The sequence below is a fragment of the Myotis myotis genome, unplaced genomic scaffold, assembly GCF_014108235.1.
Source record: "Myotis myotis isolate mMyoMyo1 unplaced genomic scaffold, mMyoMyo1.p scaffold_m19_p_1, whole genome shotgun sequence".
NCBI classification, from domain to species: Eukaryota; Metazoa; Chordata; class Mammalia; order Chiroptera; family Vespertilionidae; genus Myotis; species Myotis myotis.
In genome coordinates this window covers 179,251,260-179,270,683 of record NW_023416313.1, presented here as the reverse complement: position 1 = coordinate 179,270,683, position 19,424 = coordinate 179,251,260, and the positions used below count along the sequence as shown (strand labels likewise).

The following is a 19,424-nucleotide window of genomic DNA, read 5'->3' as shown; positions in this document are numbered from 1 at the left end:
CTGGTGTGCCACAAGCATTTTTAAAACATGCAATACCCGACTAGTTAGGCAGGGGCACTGACCTCTTTTCCCTGAGGTTGTCAAATTAAAAAATGACAACAGCCAACACAACAATAGCTGTCTGGTGTGATTGATTCAAAATTATACCTAACTTTTATCAGATCAACAAAAATATATTTTTGGGCATGCTGCAGAATTTTAGTAATTAGTTTATGTGTACCATGAGGTGAGAAAGGTTGAAAATCGCTCCTAGAGAAAATGGGGAGCCATAGAAGGTTCTTTGTGTTCTAACAATGACGATAATAATGGCCACCAATTTCAGATCTTTAATGAGGGCATGATTGTATAGATCATTTTATATACATATTTACTCTTCACAACAATCATGTGAGGTGGAGACTTAATTTCTTCATTTTATAGATAAGAAAACTGTAGATCAGAGAAGCTGAGGAACTTACCTAGGTTGAACCTAAGATTGAAATGTCAAATATTTGCCGGTGCACTATGCTGAGAAAATGGCAGTGTGGATGGGGGTGACTTTCAAGAGATATTTGACCAACAAAACTTTCTGACCAGTTGGATGAGGTGAGGAAATGGAAGGAAGAATCAGAGGTGACCCCTGTGTTTCCAGCTCGGATGCATTTGTGAAGTAGCATCATTAATCCCGGCAGGGAGTTCAAGGAGGGAGGTTTGGACACAGTGACTTCTGGGAAAATGGCACCTCTAGGTAGAGGTTTCCCATAAGCAACTGGCATATGTGTTAGGAGACAGTAGATTCAGGAGTCACTACTTAAATGACGCCTCCTTCACAAACCTTGCAGGGGAACCTCACACCCCCTTCTAGTCCCTAATGGCACAACTGACGCCAGTGTCAACTCTCCCATGAAGCCTACACTCGGCCTCCCCTCCATCCTGTGCTCCCACAGTCCTTTGTCTGTCCTTCTATTATATTCTACTTTGTTCTGCTGTGCTTTTCTCCCTTCCTCTTTCCAGTCTCCTGAAGATACAATTTCTGTCAAGTGCTTAGTTAGAGCTCCGTAAAGTGTATTGAATTGGACTCAGTTGAAAAAGCTGCTGACTGGCTGCTCAGAGGGCTCAGGCAGTGTTGCTGGGAGCTCCCAACCCCATGCAATCGTATGAGTCAGGGTTACCTGAGTCCATCACCCCCTATTCATCTACTTTCCTGTAGTCACGTGTTCTCTCTCTCTGTGCTCAGCCTAAGTGGAGCATCCCCTTTCCTGGGAGACACGAAGCAGGAGACACTGGCAAATATCACAGCGGTGAGTTACGACTTTGATGAGGAATTCTTCAGTCAGACCAGTGAGCTGGCCAAGGACTTCATTCGGAAGCTTCTGGTTAAAGAGACCCGGTAAGAGGACAGAGAAAGGCACGGGCTTCTGAGGTACTAACCTGCACCTGTTGCCCTTCCCCATGTCAGTCTGTCCCCACTTTCTCACGGGCTGTCATCTGTGCCATTGTGGTCTAATCTGGGCAGGTGCTGAGAAGTGTGGACTGGCATTCATCTTGTTTGCTCAAGCCTTTCTGCTTCTTTTCCTGCTGAAATGCAAATAACTACATGTGGTGTGTGCACAGTGTGTATCTGTGTGTGTGCAGTATTTGTGTGTCTCTGTGTGTGTGTGTTTGGAAGTCAGCCTGGGTTTCTCTAGGACTCATTATCTTGTGCAGTCTGTCCCCAAAGCACCAGGAACTAGAATTTGAAAAGGAAAGCAGCAAAACCAATTCAGGTGGGGAGGTGAGCTCAGAGAGGCCAAAAAGTGGGAGAATAGGAGACATAGTAATCCTATCCCTTCTTCAGGACCGAGGGTGAGCTCTGTGGCTGTGGGGTCACAGTGGGAAATGGGCAGGGAATTGTAGGGAGTTAGGTGCTCGGAGCATTGCTTACCTGGGGCAGGAGTAAGGTCTACAGATTCTACAAGGTCATGGCTTCTTGGTCCTACAGACTTTGGAGAGAGCCAGAGTGGGGTCCTCTATAATACGGAGGTTGATTTCTCCAGCTAAGGGCAGTGCTAGGCAGCAGCATCCTACCTGGGTACAGTGAAGGCAGAGCTGAGAAGGGATCTGGGAGGCAAACAGGAAAACAGAGACCAAAGGTTTAACAAGGGAAAGTGGGAAGCTCAAAAGAGCACTTACGACTCTCCTATAGTGTGGCGTTAGGCCCTTCCACTTTGGGATCAAAGATGAGGGTTTATGTATTGTCACTCTACAGAGGGGTCAGTCTGGACCATTTTCTCTGGAGTGCAGAGAATTCAGCCAGTTTCCCATTATTCTGGTTTGATGGCAGTGATCAAAGAATGCCAAAATGCTAGTCTAAGAAGAGTAAGAATGAAGACCTTTGCTCTCAGCTTCTGTCCTCATGGGTCACCTCTATTTCTGGTCCTCATTGCAGGAAGCGGCTCACAATCCAAGAGGCTCTCCGACACCCCTGGATCACGGTAAGGGCACAGTGATGCGTTCCAGTGAGCAGGAAGGTCTCCGCTCTGTCGCCAGGGCTGGCTGGGGTGGCTGGATGCAGAGGACTCTTGAAATACTGACCCATGGGCACAGATGAAAGCTAGTTGGAAGGCCCCAAGGTTCTGGGCCTTTTTCAAATAGGTTTATAGGTTTAAGATTTTATTTCATGGGTTCAGGTGACTTATAAAAAGCAACCCTCACAAACCTTAGTTGTAACCCTTTTTCTCTAGGGCCATCTTACAAAGTGTTCTTTGTCGGATGATGTGTCACTCTTGTTCCCAGTTGTAGAGAGAGATTGGTAACAATGAAAAATCTCAGCTTTGTAACCAGGGCTCCTTCTGACTTTTGGGGCTCTGAGTAAGGAGGACACTAAACCAGTCACCTGGCTTCCTCAGGCACCGTGAGACCTCAGGGAATGGGGCTCCGAGATGGAGGCCTGGTGGGAAGAGCCTCTGTGGGCAATTCCGTTCCCTCTGGGGAGGACAGGGGAACAAAGGCAACTCCCTGCCTGACCTGCTTTGTAATTGAGCTTCCAGCTGCTGGTTTTCCAGAGGTTTTGTGGTCTAGTCACAGTAAGGTGCTATGAAAAGCCCTTTGGGGCGGTGGGAATCAGGAGACTGGGACTCTGGCCCTACTAGTTTTGTTAACTGAGAAGATGTGTACTCCAGGCACATAGTAGGACTTCTAATTCCCTTGAACTGTTTGTTAAATGAGAGAGCTGGCGAGGATGATCTGAGGGGTAGAGGGGGAGGGCTGGAGTGCTCCAGAAAGATCAGATTCCTCTGCTCAGTGAAGGATGAGGAAGGCCAAGGGCCCTCCAGCTTCGGGGTGGGCTCAAGGCACAGAGCTAGGGAGTCTCTTGGGCTGCCTCCTTGCTCAGCCTGCTGAGTGTTGCAAGGTCCAGGCGACTGACTGGCCCTGAAGGCAAGAGGCCACTCAGCCGCCCACTGTGAGACCTGGCCCTGCGTGCTCCTGGCCTTGAGTAGATGCCTGCAGAGTGCTGCAGCCTGCCTGTCTGTGTGAGCGCCCTAAATGCTATGCGTGTGAAGACCCTCTAATGCCGAGGGCCACCCTGCCCTGAAGTGAGCATGCAGGCAGCACCCCTGTACTCCTCGCTTTATGATGGTCTGTAGGGGTGCTCATCCCACCCTGGTCCTCCACATGGCCTGGCGCATGCAGTGAATGCCAGAGGCTGCTTGTGTGCCTTCTGCCTCCAGCTCGGACTGCCCTTTGGAGCAGGAGTCAAATTAACTCTGGCTCTTCTGTCTAAACACCCACCAGTCCAAAGGAGAAGCCAGAGCCCCAGAACAGCGGAAGACAGAGCCCACCCAGCTGAAGACCAAGCGCCTGAGAGAGTACACCCTCAAATGCCACTCTAGCATGCCTCCCAACAACACCTACGTCAACTTTGAGCGTTTTGCTCATGTGATGGAGGATGTGGCTTGGGTCGACCAGGGATGCCATGCCCTGGCAGGGGCCCATGACACCATCCAGGATGATGTGGAAGCTTTGGTTTCCATCTTCAATGAGAAGGAAGCTTGGTACCGAGAGGAGAGCGAGAGTGCCCGGCATGACCTGTCCCAGCTCAGGTACGAGTTCCGCAAAGTGGAGTCCTTGAAGAGGCTCCTGCGAAAAGACATCCAGACCACAGGCTCCAGCCTCGGAAGCATGGCCAGGAAACTGGACCGTCTGCAGGTGCAGTTTGAAGCTCTGAGGCAGGAGCTCTCAGCAGACCTACGGTGGCTCCAGGAGCTGGTGGGCAGCTGCCAGCTGGAGAGTGGGAGCACAGATGGCCTGGGCTCTGTGTTCTGCCGGGACGCCAGTGAGCCCCTAGCGGAGCTGCGCAGCAGACCAGGCAGCGACAAAGTCTTGGCTGGCTTGGAGATCTGAGGACCAGAATCTCGTCAGCAATGCCTCCTGGATGGCTTGCAGAAGCATGTTCCAACGGCCCTGCTGGGCATCAGCTAGAGTTCTCCTGCAGGGATGTATGTCTGTAGCATAGACTTCCACCCCCTTCCCAGAACCCAGAATCACAGAGGTACTAGCGAGTTATTCATTCTGCACCTCCTCTCACCAACCTGGTTTTCTGGGATGGGGGATTGGCAGGGCAGCCAAGCTGTTAAAACAATTGAGAATAAACAGCCTTTCTGTATCTTTCTCTAGAGGGAGGACAGCTGGCTCTGGGGAAATGCTTGATAACTGATGTGTGATCATGGATTTGTGCACATTTCACTTCCCACCTATATGCCTTGGGGGTGGCAGATCTTGGGTAATATTGAGCTAACTGGGGGTAATAGTAAGTCAGCTTGGTGCTTTCCTGCTTCAGAAGGAGGAATTTTAAATGCACAGAGAAAATATTACTTCTCATTTGCATTGACATCACTTATCAAGCACTTACATCTTTGATCCTTAGGTCTTTGATCCCTAAAATAACTTTGCAAGACAGGAAAGTCGGTGGCATTATGATTGCTGTTACTATTATTTTCATTTATCTGATAAGGAAATTAACTCAAAGAAGGAAAATGATTTTCTCAGGGTCATTCATAGCTGGTTGATACAGATGAGACAGAAACTCGGGATGCCTGACTCTAAGATGAGGTATATGGGAAGAAATTGCGAGACTTTGATGTAAATATCCATCTTAATATTAAAGTTCAGACCCCAGCGGTAAAATAAGCAACTTCACGTATTCTGCCAGGTATGGATGGAATGCTTCCTACCTTCAGATGATGGAGGAGTATGTCCTAGAGGGCGCAGTCATGGCTCCTGTCCAGCCTGAGCCTGTCTGAAGCCCAGCCCACAGGGTGAGAAGGGCAGCATCTCACCCTTCTCCAGCTGTCTCCCTCTGGCTAAGGGCCTCAACCTTGTGTTGGGAATGAATACCAAACGGGACTCAGCAAGAAGGTTCCTTTTCTTACGTAGTTAAGGCATTGGGCCCTAAAAAGTCAGAGAAACTCCATGAGAGTTTTTGAAGAGGGTGGACATTAAGACTGGGAAGCACAAGGTTTAGTGGTCCCCTCTTGACCCCAAGCTTTGAGCATACCCCCTGAGGACTGTGTGGTCTTATCACCCTTTTCCCAGAGGAGTACCCGTCATCCGGCTCATAGAGACAGAGCCTGAGTGTGGGCCCAGAACTGGGCTAGAAGCTTGGGGGTTGGGGAAAAGATGTATCATTCCCAAATGTCTTAATAGACTCACAACCTACCCTTGTCAGAGAAGCAGAGTAAATGCTATTCCCAGTTTGGAGATGAGGAAACAGAGAGGATGTGATTTGCCCAAGGGCATAATTGTGGCAAAAGTGGAGGTATCCTGAGACGTCTGTTGCCTTCCTGCTTCCCCTAACTGCCCAGGCTTCAGGAGTTTTCTCTCTGCTTCCTAGGCAGGTGATATGTAGATTCAACCATCCACCCATTCTCAAATAGTTTCTGAGCACCTAGCAACTGCCAGGTACTTGGTTTGGCCCTGGAGATACAAAGCTAAGAGAAAACAGGCATGTTTCCTGCCTTAACAAAGTCTGCAGTCCAGTGAAGGATTCCAACATTAATCAAGAACATTCTAGAAACGTAGAACTGAAGCTGAGACATATGCTGGGAATGAGAAGTATGAATTACTGTAAGAGCCTGCAATGAGGGTTTGATCTAATCAGGGAAGGCATCCACGAGGTGGTGATGCTGAGCTGAGATCAGCTAAGCCACACCAGGGAGAAAGAATTGTTCCCTACAGAGCCCTCACGCCATGGCTCTGTGGTGGGAGGGGGCATGGGAGGCTGAAATTACATAGATAGAAAGAAAGCTGGAGGGGAGAGAATAAAAGGATTGTGTACATGTGACTGGAGAGGATGCAGGACCGGCAAGGCTTTGCCATATCAAAGACCTCTGCCTTTATCCCAAGAGTCATGGGGAGCCATGATGGATGCCAGGCTAGTCAATGGCCTGATGTGCTGGGGGGAAACGCCTAGTGAGCAGCACAGATGGGAAGTGGTTTAGGACGAGACATGAGATTTTAATCTCATGAAAGCATTTCCTTAAAAGTCTACCTCCTTTTCTATTAGCATGCTGGATCATTTCAAATATATATAATATTGTAACAAACTTTTTTCATCAAATAGAAGAAACCGTATTTTCATCAAATATAAGACACATCATTATTTTATGTACCAAAAATAAGAAAGATAAAAAGCCCAAGATGGGAAGTCCAATAGGCGACCCCCCCCCCCACACACACACACAAAGGGGAACACCTGTACTAAGAGGGTAAGTGACAAGGCCACCGTGAGAAAGGAAAAGCAAGAGAATGTGAGTCCCAACCTTTTCCCTTGGGGCAGGATGACAAACCCTCCTTTAAGAATAGGCGCTCCGGGTGGTGGTCCTCATGCTTTGCGAATTTGCACAATCGTGTGATCCAAAAGGACCTCAAGCAGAGACTCTAGGTCAGACAGCCTGAGGCTGGTGGCCCCAATGGCTGGCGGAAGTAGACTGAACACCTGCCTTCACTTTAGACCGACAGTTATAATAAGATGCCATTGATTGGGAGACAAGTCCTGATTTCAGAGATCCAAAAATGTGCATCTTGGAATCAACAGAAGATGGCAAAGCTGTTCCTATGCCCTGCCTGGGAGAATTGGGACAAATGACCCATCTGCCATCTCTCCAAGGATGCCCTGTCCCAGGATGTGATGTATTCATTTGGCATAAGACACTGTTCCTATTAAAGGGTCCTTTGGCCATGTCAACACACCTTGACCTCACACAGCCAGGTTTCCTAAGGAAAGGAAGCCCTGACTGAGCAACTCGGGGGCAACTTTCTTGTGGGCGTCGAAATAAAATGCAATAGAAGAGAAAGACGTTGATGATGATTTGAATTAGGGAGACTGGGAAGAGGGAGGGATACGTTTCTTTTAGAATTGTGGCAGCAGCCACAGGCTCTCCAGGCAGGGAGGTCCTCAGAGGTGAACCACCAGACACCCTTGCAGCACTTTACAGGGCAGGACTTGTCTGAAGTTCACCCAGCTAGTCAGAACCATAGGAGGTTTTCCTCACAGGCGTGGACTTGTCCTCTTTATGTTCAAGTCCAGTCATTGGTAACGATTTGTCACTTAGACACTTTATAAACAGATCCTTTTCTGTACTAAGAACTTCCAAGGACAAATAGCAGTGAACTGAGAAATGCCCCCCAAGTGTTTCAGGGAAACCAGAGAAGACTGTAACCTTCCCCATCACCTGGCCAGTCCAACATGCATCACCCTTTGGCTTCAGAACCCAAGGAGACCCAGCCAGGGGGCCTACTGAACTTCTCCCCACACGCCCACAGCTGGAATTTTAGCAACGGGGTCAAGGGCAGGGTGGGGCTCATGGTCCCTAGGCATTTGTACTTAGACGGAGAAAGGCCTGGGGCACTGCTCTGTGGGCAGACCCAGCTGCCGTCAGATTTTTCATTCACTAGGCTGTTAATGAAAGATCGGCCGCTGTGCTCTGTGCAAATGCCATTCTGGACTCTTGGGGCGGGGAGGGTGAGTATGTGACATCTTCCTGAATAATGGTGCCCAGGGAAGCTGGAATTGGCTCCTGGGGAAGGCGGCAGCCTATCCCTGCTCTGAAGGGCATGCACATGGCACACAAAGGGGGGTACCACTGATTCTGCGATGCAGGCGGCTGGCCTTGAAGGGGTGTGAGGAATAACAATGACAGGAGAAGCCAGAGTCTCCTCCATGCACCCGCTCCCAGCACTGCCCACGCTCCCCTACAGGTGATTATGGACAGGGAGGCTTCCCACCTCACTCCATCACATGGTGCAGTCGGCCCCTTGGGAGGTGGCTTTGTGCCCCGATGCCATCCCCGCTGCAAATGTCTGTGGAACTGAATGGCCTTTTCTCCTTTGTCTGTGGAACTCTTGGCCTGTGGAGAAGGCTCTGCCCTGGAGCCGGACCCAGCAGTGGGCATATCTGAGGAGCAGAAGGGGCCAGTTCAGTGGAACAAACACTGATTGTGCTCGGCTCTGGAGGGAGGTGACAGATACGGACAAGACAACTCCTGAGTAAAAGACTCCATTTCTGGGATAAATGGGGACCTAACCCACTGAGAGACATGAGAGGCCGTGGTGATAAAATAGAGGTACCCAATATTCCAGAAAACAGGAGAGAGATGAATTCTGATTGAGAAAAGTTGAGAGGGGAGGCCAAGGGCAGAAACATTCTAAACACCCTCCCCTCCCCCACCCCAAACTGTAGCCTTGGAGAGCGGCCAAGTGGAATTCAGAGGGCTGGGGATAAACCCAGATTGGGGCCAGGACCCTGGACTGGGAAGTGGAAATTAAAGAGAAGATTACAGAGATTAAAAAGCGAGTTTTTGTTTTTAACTTTTTGTTATGGGAATTTTTCAAAACCTGCAAAAAGTATTGAGAATGGTGTAGTGAATTCTATGTACCTATTACCCAGCTTCAACAGTGAGCAAGTTGTGGCCAGTTCTGTCTCATTCATTTCCACTGTTACTTTTTCTGGAGTATTTCAAAAGCAAATTCAGACTTATTTAACTCACAAATTCTTCAGCTGGAATCTCTGATAAAGACTTTTCCTATTAATATTACTACTGTGTCATTATCACACCTGACAAAATCATGATGAATTCCTTAATATCATCTGGATACACATCCTGTACTCGTGTCCCCACTTTTCTCAAGGATGATCTGTCATCGTTGGTTTGTTCAGATCAGGATCCAAACAACGTCCACATGTGGCATTTGGTTGTTATGCCTCTCTAGTCGCCTGTCTTCTGTGAAGTACAGAAGGGGGAGCTTTGGAAGCTTTTCCTGGGGACGGAAAATGGCTCAGAAGACCGAAGGCCCTGGAGAGTGGATTAAAAGTGAGAGTTTCCATGCTGAGATCTAACTGGGAAAAGTGAGACTGGATCAGGCAAAGAAAGGGGCATTCTTGCCTCTTCCCATTGCCTTTGTTTGATGTGGGGACAACCTGCAGGGACACATGGTTTCTGCAGCTCTCCCCACCCGTTTATAAGGAGGCAGACTCAGGCACCTGTGAGCTTCACACGCTCCTTTCGGGAGGTGAGTCTAGGTAGAGTCTAGGCTTCAGCCAGGAAACCAGCCAGCAAAAGGCAGAGGTGGAGGGGCTGCCTATAGAGAGATCGGGGGAGAGGGGGCTAGAGTAACAGACCTGGACAGGAGAGGGCAGTGGGCACCCAGGTGTCCCTGGTTTTCAGTGGAGGATGGGGCTGGAGAAATGGCACAGATGGAGGTTTGAAAACTTGCCATCTGTTTGCAGTTTCTAGAGGCCTGGTATTTAAAGAAAATCTTCCGGAGTGCCTCTTCTGAAGAGCCAGGGTTCTTTTTTATGCCAGGAGGATGGCTGCTGCTTCATCCCCCTGCTCTGTGGATGAGGGCGCTGACCTAGGTCACCCCACTGGGCTTTTTCAAAGGCATTTGCGCCTGCAAAACAAAACCTGACTTCGGCCACAGCATTCTGTCTTCTTGCCTCCCTGACATTTTTCTGAGACACAAAACATGCTCCTAGGAGCCTGGTCAAAATTGCCCAGACTCTCTGGTATCCCCAAGGACTACAGGCCGGAGGAAGGTGGGCACTGTCTGTTTGCAGAGAGATGGGGGTGGCGTCAGGCAGAACATAGCTCCATCTCCCTCATACTCTCAATTTATCAAAAGTGTTAGTGCCACGTTCCTTCCGGGAACAGATTTCACAGCAGAATTTACATCTCTGATTTTCAAGGCTTAGATGAGAGTGTCAGCATTTGGTGAGCTCTCTTAGCAACCAGGGAGGCTGTTGGTTAGGAAAGGCCAGGCTGATAAATTTATCGCCCCGGTGGCCTCGTCAGAGTTCATGCTGTTTTGTGTAGCATATAGACAGCTGGCTAGAAGGAATTGCATCACCTCCCATGAATGGCCTCTGCAAGTGATCCCACCTGATATTTTAGTTGGGCCTCTCTGCTGTCACTGGCACTGCTAGACCAGTTGGAAGGTTGGATTCTCATAAGCAGGACTCCCCTAGCCTGCATGTTAACCTTCCAGCCATGGGGCTTAGGCATCTCTCTCCTGGCAGTGGTGCCAATCAGTAAGTGGATAGACTCCTCCCGCCTCATCAAACTCTCCAAATGGAGTACAAGTGTCCCCTGCAAGGGTTAGGGCCAAAGGTGAATTGCAGGCATTAGTGAAGTTAGAGGTAGAAATGTTCTGAGGATTGGGGCTCGGGGGAGGCAGGAAATCACGTTGGAAAGGAGACACTAGTTGCTGGGAGGTGCAGGAGAGGGGAACTAACAAACAAAAACCCCAAATAAATGCAGAATAAAATGACAGTGACACATGCTGGGAAAAAGTAGGGCACAGGCACAGTGAGTTCTGTGGAGCAGCTGGGTGCTATTTTATATAAGACTAGAGGCCCAGTGCACAAAATTCATGCACTGGGTGGGGGTGGTCTCTCAGCCTGGCCTGCACCCTCTCGCAGTCCAGGACTCCTTGCTCCTTACCACCCACCTGCTCGCTGCTCCTTACCACTTGGCTCGCTGCTCCTTAGCGCTGCCGAGGAGGCGGGAGAGGCTTCCGCCACCACCGCTGCGCTCGCCAGCTGTGAGCCCAGCTTCTGGCCAAGCTGTGCTCCCCCTGTGGGAGTGCACTGACCACCAGGGGGAAGCTCCTGCATTGAGCGTCTGCCTCTGGTGGTCAGTGCATATCATAGTGACCGATTATGCTGGTCGTTCTGCTGTAACAGTTGCTTAGGTTTTTATTATATAGATGATCAAGGAAGGCCTCTCTGAGGAGGTGACATTTAAGCAATGACCAGAACAAAGTGACAAAGTGAATATGAAGGAGCAAGGGCAAAACCCTGAGACCGTGGGTTCCTGGACTAGCAAGCAGACCTGTGTGATGGGAGCCACAACGATAGGAAAGTTATAGGGAGGAAATCAGGTTGGAGAAGGACCCAGGTGGTTCAGGCCTTGGGGGTCTTGGTGAATGTGTTGAGTTCCATTAAGAGTGTCAGGAAGCTGCTGGAAGGCTTTGATACCAGGAATGGGCAGGCTCTGCTCTCTTCTGCATCTCCCTTCCAGGTGAGATCTCAACCCAGGGCCGGGCTTGCAGGTGTGGCAGAGGAGGTGAAGGCAATTAAGGAAGGAGTGGGAGAGCAGGCCCAATGCTCCCCTCAGTGCCCTGTGCTCTTCTCTTCCCTCTCCATCTTTCTTTCTCCTCTCCCTCCCTTCTTTGCTCCTGTGCCCTTTGATCTAAACCACTATGTTCCAGTTTGGGAGGGTGACTTGCCCTGGCTTTCTTTCACGTGTCAAGGTTGTGTACACTCTCCTCTCTGACCCCCCACAGAACTCTGCTGACTCTCAGACAGAGCTGTGGGGAGTCATGGTGTTATGACACCTTGTCATGGTGTCATGGCTGCTGACCCAGGTGCCTGGTCTCTCATTGATAGGAGTGAGCAGGTCCTAAGTCCTAGGTTTTATTCCAGTTGTTCTCTTCAACAGCTCAGGGAAACAATTTCCACATACAACTATTAAGCACCCATTATTGAATGCTCTGAGTGGGAAGGAGGTGGGGCCAGGAACATTGACAAACACATGAAGAAATTTCTGTGCCCTCAGGTTGTTTTCCACTAGTGGGACTGAAATGGATGGTATATGTAATAAGGGAGCTCATGTGTTTTGGTCATGTTGGGGAGAGTGACGTTGTTTCTTGGAAGTTGTCTTAAAGGAGGTCACATTTGAATTGGGCTTTGAAACACACAGAGGCCTTCCAGGATGATGGGGGTTGGGTGGACGTGGAAAGGGCCTCCTGCCGGAAGATGTTAAGTCCAGGGCAGTGAGGGCCAGCAGTGTGCACCGGCTACCGCTGGATGGAAAATAAACAAGTGTGGTTAGAAGTAAGACCAGCACCTATGAGCTGCCTCGCCCCACATTCACTGACGTGCCAAATGAGGCGTTGCTGTGTGGAGGCGGTCAGAGCAGAGAGAAAAGTAGAGCTGGACTTTATGGACCATCCTTTGAGAATCGGTGAAAGCTATTGGCTCTCTTCAGAAGAAATGTATATCTGTACATAAATTCTAAATTATTTAATTGAGATATAATTCACATTTTATAAACTTATCTTTTAAAAGTATACAATTCTGTGGTTTTTAGTATATTCACAGGTTGTGCAGCAATCATCACTATATAATTCCAGAACCTTTTATTAATACCCGTTATTAGTCATTCCCCATTCTTCCCTCTCTCCACCCCCTGGCAACTAATCTATCTTCTGTCTTCATGGGTTTGCCTATTCTGCACATATGATGCAAATAGAATCATACAATATGTAGCCTTTTGCTTCTGCCTTCTTTCAATTATAATGTTTTCAAGGTTCATTCATGTGCAGCATGGATCACTACTTCATTCCTTTTCATGAATAATATTCCATTGTGTGGATAGACCATATTTTGTCTGTCCATCATCAGTTAATGTACATTTCAGCTGTTTCCACTTTTTGACTATTGTGAATGATGCTGCTGTGAATATTCATCTACAAGTTTACACACTAAAATTTATAAACCATTTCAGAAAGTTCATAGAACCCCAAAACCCATCTCTTGGTGTCAGAAAACTGTGTTTTATTTGAAAAAGGGGAAGAATTAAGAGGGAATTGACTCATCAAATTGTATACATTAAATATGTTTAAATTTTTTGATAAAACTATTTTTATTTTTTATTTTTCTAGGCTATTTTTAAAATAAAATAAAATTTAAAAAGAAGGAATGGAGAAGGCAGGAAGGCTATCAATAATTTATTTTTATTTATTGAGCATCTCTAGGTTAAGCACTTTACATACCCACATTCATTTAATCCTAAGTAACCCTGATATACAGTGTTACTTATTATCCCCATGTTACAGATGAGAAAACTGAGGCTCAGAAAAGTCATCCAGACTTCGTGGCAACTACACATTCCGTTTCCTCTTGACCTCCATCAAAGCCCCTATTTCCTTCCATTACTTTTGAATGGAGTACAATGTCCTGTTTGCCAACAAGGCATCCGTTTCGCTAAAGCCCATCAGGCTCAGTGCACGGTGGGCATCCTAGACTACTATACAATAACCCTTTCCCAAAGTGATTTGTGATCGAAAGCCCTGCTTCTTCTTGCGGGAGCTCAGGCTCTGCCCTGGCCAGCATGCGCATCTGGCTGTGGTAATAATAGCTCAGGGGCACCAGGGCATCTCCTGAACAGCTGAGACGCCTGTAAACGTTGTCCTCAGTGTGATATCCCTCCGCATGCGCTGCCCGGCAGGGGTGCCAGGGTCAGGCTACGGATGGCGTGTGGTTGGGGTTCTGTGGAGAGGGTGGCCGCTGCCCAGAGCTCAGTGTCAGCTGCCATGCTCTGCTTTGTCTCCCAGCCGGTGGACAACCAGCAAGCCCTGGTGCGCAGGGAGTCCGTGGTCAACCTGGAGAACTTCAAGAAGCAGTATGTCCGCAGACGGTGGAAGGTGTGTGAGGGCTTAGGGGTGGGGGGGAGGCTGCGGGTGCAGGGGACCCAGGTGGGTTCCTGGTTCCCTCCAGGGTCTCTGTGCACATTCTCACCTGGCACTTCCTCTTCTCTCCCTCCCTCAGCTCTCTTTCAGCATTGTCTCCTTGTGTAACCACCTTACCCGCTCCCTGATGAAGAAGGTGCACCTGAGGCCAGATGAGAGCCTGGTAAATAAATGCAGTGCCTACTTCTGGGGTGGAATTTGGGGGTGGCCTGGAGCCGGGGGATGAAGGGGGCAGTTGGGTCTTAACTGTTTCCAGCCAGTTCTGCTGGTCTGCTTTCCTCTGCACTGTGATTAGTGGAGGCCTCGTGTTCAGAGGGACCACCTAGATCAGTGATGGCGAACCTATGACACGCGTGTCAGAGGTGACACGCGAACTCATTTTTTTGGTTGATTTTTCTTTGTTAAATGACATTTAAATATATAAAATAAATATCAAAAATATAAGTCTTTGTTTTACTATGGTTGCAAATATCAAAAAAATTCTGTATGTGACATGGCACCAGAGTTAAGTTAGGGTTTTTCAAAATGCTGACACGCCGAGCTCAAAAGGTTCGCCATCACTGACCGAGAAGGTGCCAGGAGAAGCATAGCCCTGGGGCTCTCAGTCCTCTGCAGGTGGGCCTTCAAAGGCATGCTGCTGCCGCTTCACTGCCCAGCCTTTCCCCGAGGACAGGTAGCCTGCCGGGGACCTGAGGGCTCCGGATAATGAGACTACCACTGGCAATCCAAAATGTATTCCTGGCAATCCAGAGATCTGCTGTAGAATGGGAGCTTTATATTCATGTTTCAATTGTTCTTATTACTGTTTAGCTTTATATGAACATCAATAATAATAATTAGATATCTTATATTTGATTAGCTTGTTACCGTTTTGTGTACATTTAAATTGAGGGACTTATAATACACTGATCAAGAGTGTGGCCTCTGGAGCCAGACTACCAGGATTCACATCTGCCACGTAATAGCTGTGTGACTTTGAGGAAATTACTTAACCTCTCTGTGCCAAAATGTTATCAATTGTAAAATAGGGTTAACAATAGTTCCCACCCCGTAGAGCAGTCATAGGGATTAAATGATGACATATTCTTAGAACCTGACACTCTAAGTGCTCAATACAGATTAGCGGTTATTGTTGTCTAAAATACTCCTCTAGACTTTACAATGTACTGCCAGTGCTTCTGAATGCAGTGTTAGTATTTCAGCTGTTAGAAGTTCCCCAGGCAGATGCTCCTCACTCCTCTCTGCGTGTGGTGAGGGTCCGAGGAGTGTCTGGGGTGGCACAGGTCAGGACAGAAGGTGACTCCTGTTCAGGACAGGGCTGGAAGGCAGCTGCCTGAGACAGATGGGCCATCAGCCTTGAGCAACCTTAGGACACAGCACTCGGGCTGAATCCCAGGACCCGGCACAGCCCCTGTGCTCCTCCCTCCCCCCACACATCCTGGGTTCTTCTTTCTTCAGCCTCAGCTCTCCTTGATTCTTGCTCTTGCTCGGGACTTGAGTATTTATGGCTCCAGAGACCTGAAACAACTATGTGGCTTTGGCCAAGCTATGTCCCTTCCCTGGTCGCTTTCCTCGTCTCCTATAAAAGGAATTGGACTCCTTCCCTCTGAAAATCCCTAATAATGACAGGCAGACTTTCCCCCAGTTTACTTTTTTATTGTTTGGCTCTGACGCACACTAAAAAGTTGCTATTCAGCGGAGCTTGAGTTATTTTTATTGTTATAGCCAGGCTTGGTCCAGGATGTGTTTGGCTAAAGTTGATCTTGACCTTGGATTTCCAAGTGGCTACGGCCCGGGAAAGGGAAGAAGGCCCTGGGAAGGGATATAGTGGACAGCAGGCATGCCTTCCAACTGCATTGCCCTGATATAATGCAGGCCGCGGGGAGAGAGGACCAGAAAGTATTGAAAGGACTATCAATTTCTATCCTAAGACTTGTCCTTGATTAAACATTTTAAAAAGTCCTCTTTTTACTCGAATGCTCAGCACCATTATCACAATGGCTCATCCTGCAAGTGGAAAAGGATTGGGTCCTAGACATCCATTACAAAGTTTTCCCAAAGGGCCTTTCCTTAAAAAAAAAAATAAAAAAATAGGTCCTTTTGCTTGGGAAGCATTAAAATTGAACATCTTACAGCAGGTTTTTTTTTTTTTTTTATAACTTGCTTAAGTCTTTTTGAATTAGTGCTTCTTTTAGTAATTTTAATAATTCAGTAGATCAGTGTGGCCTGAATGGAAAAGGCACTGTGACCTCCAGGGCCTCAGCTTTGGTTTAGCCATGGAATGTACTTGACTGTTTTCCTCTCTCATAAAAATGGAGCACAAAAGCTATTTCCCTGGGAAAACCGCATGGCAAGGCTTGCTCAAGATGCAGCCTAAGCCAGTGGAGAAACAGGGGGGATAGAGTGGTCACTGTCAGGGGTTAAGGACGTCCTGGTGACTCCCTTCTTCCCTCTTCTCTCTAGTCTGCGCTCAGGAGACCTATCAGCCCACAGATCATGTATCCAAGTGGTCTTGGTCATGGGGCAGCCACCAGATATAATTTTCATGATTTCTGTAATTTGGGTTCTCCTGGCACCTGTTCCCCCCTAGACACTAGGGTGCCTGTTTTCCTTCCTCCTGGCGTTTGCTTTGGCCTCACTCCTTCCCCACCCTCTCCGCCCCCTGCCCAGTCTCTGGACAGAACAACAACCTTCCTCTCAACATCCACCTCTCTGGCTTGCAACCCTCTGGCCCAGGTGTATGGGGCCTGGTTGCGTGGCACAACCCTATTCCTGACATCTCATGACCCTCTTGCCCCGGGTCTCTTTTTTTCTTCCAGAGGAATTGTGAGAGTGACACAGAGGAGGACATCGCCAAGAGGAAAGCCCTCCACCCCCGGAGGAGGAGCAGTACCTCCTAACTGATGCGGCTCTCAGCGGCCCCCAGGAGGCCCAGGCCCAGTGGGGCCCCCTTCTGTGCAGACTCTTGGTCCCGTTTGTCACCAGCACCCAGGCATTCTGCATTTCTGAACTTGTTGCAAGCGAGATGGGCCTGCAGGCTTCAGAGGAGTTTGCAGGGGATCCAGGAGACCCTGGGAGCTGTGGCTTTTCCTACGGAGGAGGTGCCAGCATTCCCAAAGCTCTTATTCTCCATAAAATGGGCTCTCACCCATCTGTCAACCTCAGAACGTGGAGTGCAAGTGTGGACTTAAGAAAACAATGTAAATGACATGGTCATCAATGGTGAAGGTCAGATTCAGGCAGTTTTCCTCACAGGATGAGGGAGTCCAGAACCAGCCTGGTCAAAAATTACACCAGGAGGACAGAGGCCTCCCCCATGGGGACAAGCCAAATGAGTGAAGTGAATCTTCGGGCGTGAGGGACCAATCCTGTGAACTCCTACAACCCACATGGAGTCAGCACGACCAATCTATCAGACCTTCTAAAGCAGCCCATTGCCAGCCCACTGTATTGTAATTTTTTTTTTCATTTTTATTAAACTTCTGGTTTATCTGATGCTTGACTTCTCTTAGGTCTTTCTCCATCTGATTTTCTTTAGTTCCGGTGCCTGTGACTCTGGGGGAGCACCCAGGGTTAGGGTACGCTGAGTGGACAGGGCCTCAGAAGGTCATACTGAACCACTCCCTCTGGACTACAAGGCACCTACCTTCTATATCCTTCCCTAAATCAGATATGGCATGTAACACCTGTACTGTCTCTACTATCACTATCATCCCTGATGGTGTGGGCTGAGTTGTGTCTCCCGATCCCTGTACCACAGAATATGACAATGGTTGGTCATAGGGTCTTCAAAGAAGTAAGCAGGTTAAAATGAGAACAGGGGGCCCTAATTCCAATATGACTGGTGTCTTTATAAGAGGAGGAGATTAGGACACAGAAGAGCGACCATGTGAAGACACAGGGAAAAGACAGCCATCTGCAAGCCAAGGAGAGAGGCCTCAGAAGAAACCAATCCTGCCAATACCTCCATCTGAGACTCCGGGCCTCCAGAACCGTGAGGAATACATTTCCGTGGTTTCAGCCACCAGTCTGTGGTATTTATTAAAACAGACCCAGAAAACAAATGCACCTGCCAACTATGGCCAAGATAGGGGCAGGGGACTTTTTAAAGATGTGGATGGTGCCCAGCCAGCGTGGCTCAGTGGTTGAGCATTGAAATATGAACCAGGAGGTCACAGTTCGGTTCCTGGTCAGGGCACATGGCCAGGTTGAGGGCTGGATCCCCAGTGGGGGGCATGTAGGAGGCAGCCAATCCATGATTCTCTATCATTGACATTTCTATCTCTCCCTCTCCTTTCCTCTCTGAAATCAATAAAAATATATTTTAAATAAATAAATAAATAAAGATGTGGATGGAGAAGGATAAAGAAGAACCCATAGGGAGAAAGGAGAGGGAAGAGAGGTGGATTACCTGGATAGACCCTGGAGTGAGTATGGTAAGGGAACCTGAATGGACATAGATGTCTGGGCCATGCTTTCCAGAAACCCAAGAGAAGACCCTTGGAAACCAGAAATCAAAAAGGTTAGGGTGAGGCCCTGAAACTGAGAAAGTACCTGTGAAGAGGTAGAAAGAAAGGGAAAGTTTTGGAAGTTGAGTGGGGAAAAGTGAGCCAGGAAGGAGAGAGGGGAAAACATTGAAAAGGGCCTAAGGCAGCCTTTCCCTTTGTCCGTAGCAAGTTTTAAGCCCCTCATGTGAGAGAGTGGATCAAGCTGCCTTCACCCAAGTGGATGGATTCTGAGCTAAAGAGCCCCACAGGAACAGAAGGGCCAGACAGCTCTGGAAAAAGCTTCTCGGTAGAAATGAGTGGGCCTGCGGGCTGTGGCAGAAAGCTGTGAGTTCGCCATGTAGTTCTCAGGCAGAGCCAGCCCTGGGCCTCCTGCAGCCCCTTAGCTGAGGCTGAGAACTGCGTTCAGGGCCCCTGGGCCAGTGAGAGGCTCTTGGCTGTGACTGGTCACATAGACCAGCAAGGAATGCTCTGGCATGGGAGCTTATGGGTGCTCTTAGGAAGTCAAGTGTGGTAGTGGGTAGGCACTGTCCTCCTGCTAGGAAGGCGAGAGTGAATGGCTTTGGCAAACCCAGTCTGAGTTTTCAATCATGACCATGGGGTTAGCCTTTTAGATCTTGACCCAACATTTTACTGAAGATGAAGATGAAGCCCAGAGAGAGGAAGCGACTAGGTCTATGACACACAGCAAATTTCTGGAAACGTCTGATGAAAGCCCATACTTCCTGACTCCTGATTCTATGCTCCTTGCTTCAGCGTGATAAACTGTGGAAATGGATGGAGCATTCACTTTGCCTCATTTTAAACAAGTTCTCATCTATCCCTTACTGTTCCCTGCCTCATCCTCCATTCCTGGGAAAGAGAGAAATGGCCACACTTGCTGTTGTCTATCTTCTCACAGTAAAGGACACTGCCCTCGGGTAGGGGCAT

The 19,424-nt window shown here is 48.6% G+C and overlaps 1 protein-coding gene across 7 annotated transcripts in view; it reads left to right on the top strand.

Moving 5' to 3' along the window:
* Nucleotides 1-17,484, top strand: part of DAPK2 (death associated protein kinase 2) — a 111,881-nt gene extending 94,397 nt beyond the window's left edge. For 4 of the 7 annotated variants that reach the window (XM_036304188.1, XM_036304180.1, XM_036304178.1 and 1 more), the window contains exons 8-10: nucleotides 1,217-1,369; nucleotides 2,408-2,453; nucleotides 3,754-10,951. In XM_036304188.1, coding sequence (XP_036160081.1) covers nucleotides 1,217-1,369; nucleotides 2,408-2,453; nucleotides 3,754-4,362 — 808 coding nt within the window. In that variant the 3' untranslated portion in view covers nucleotides 4,363-10,951. Of the gene's footprint in view, nucleotides 1-1,216; nucleotides 1,370-2,407; nucleotides 2,454-3,753; nucleotides 10,952-13,854; nucleotides 13,945-14,068; nucleotides 14,153-16,808 lie in introns of those variants that run through there. The other 3 variants (XM_036304191.1, XM_036304195.1, XM_036304201.1) reach the window with 3 other exon arrangements.
* Nucleotides 17,485-19,424: the final 1,940 nt, after the last annotated feature.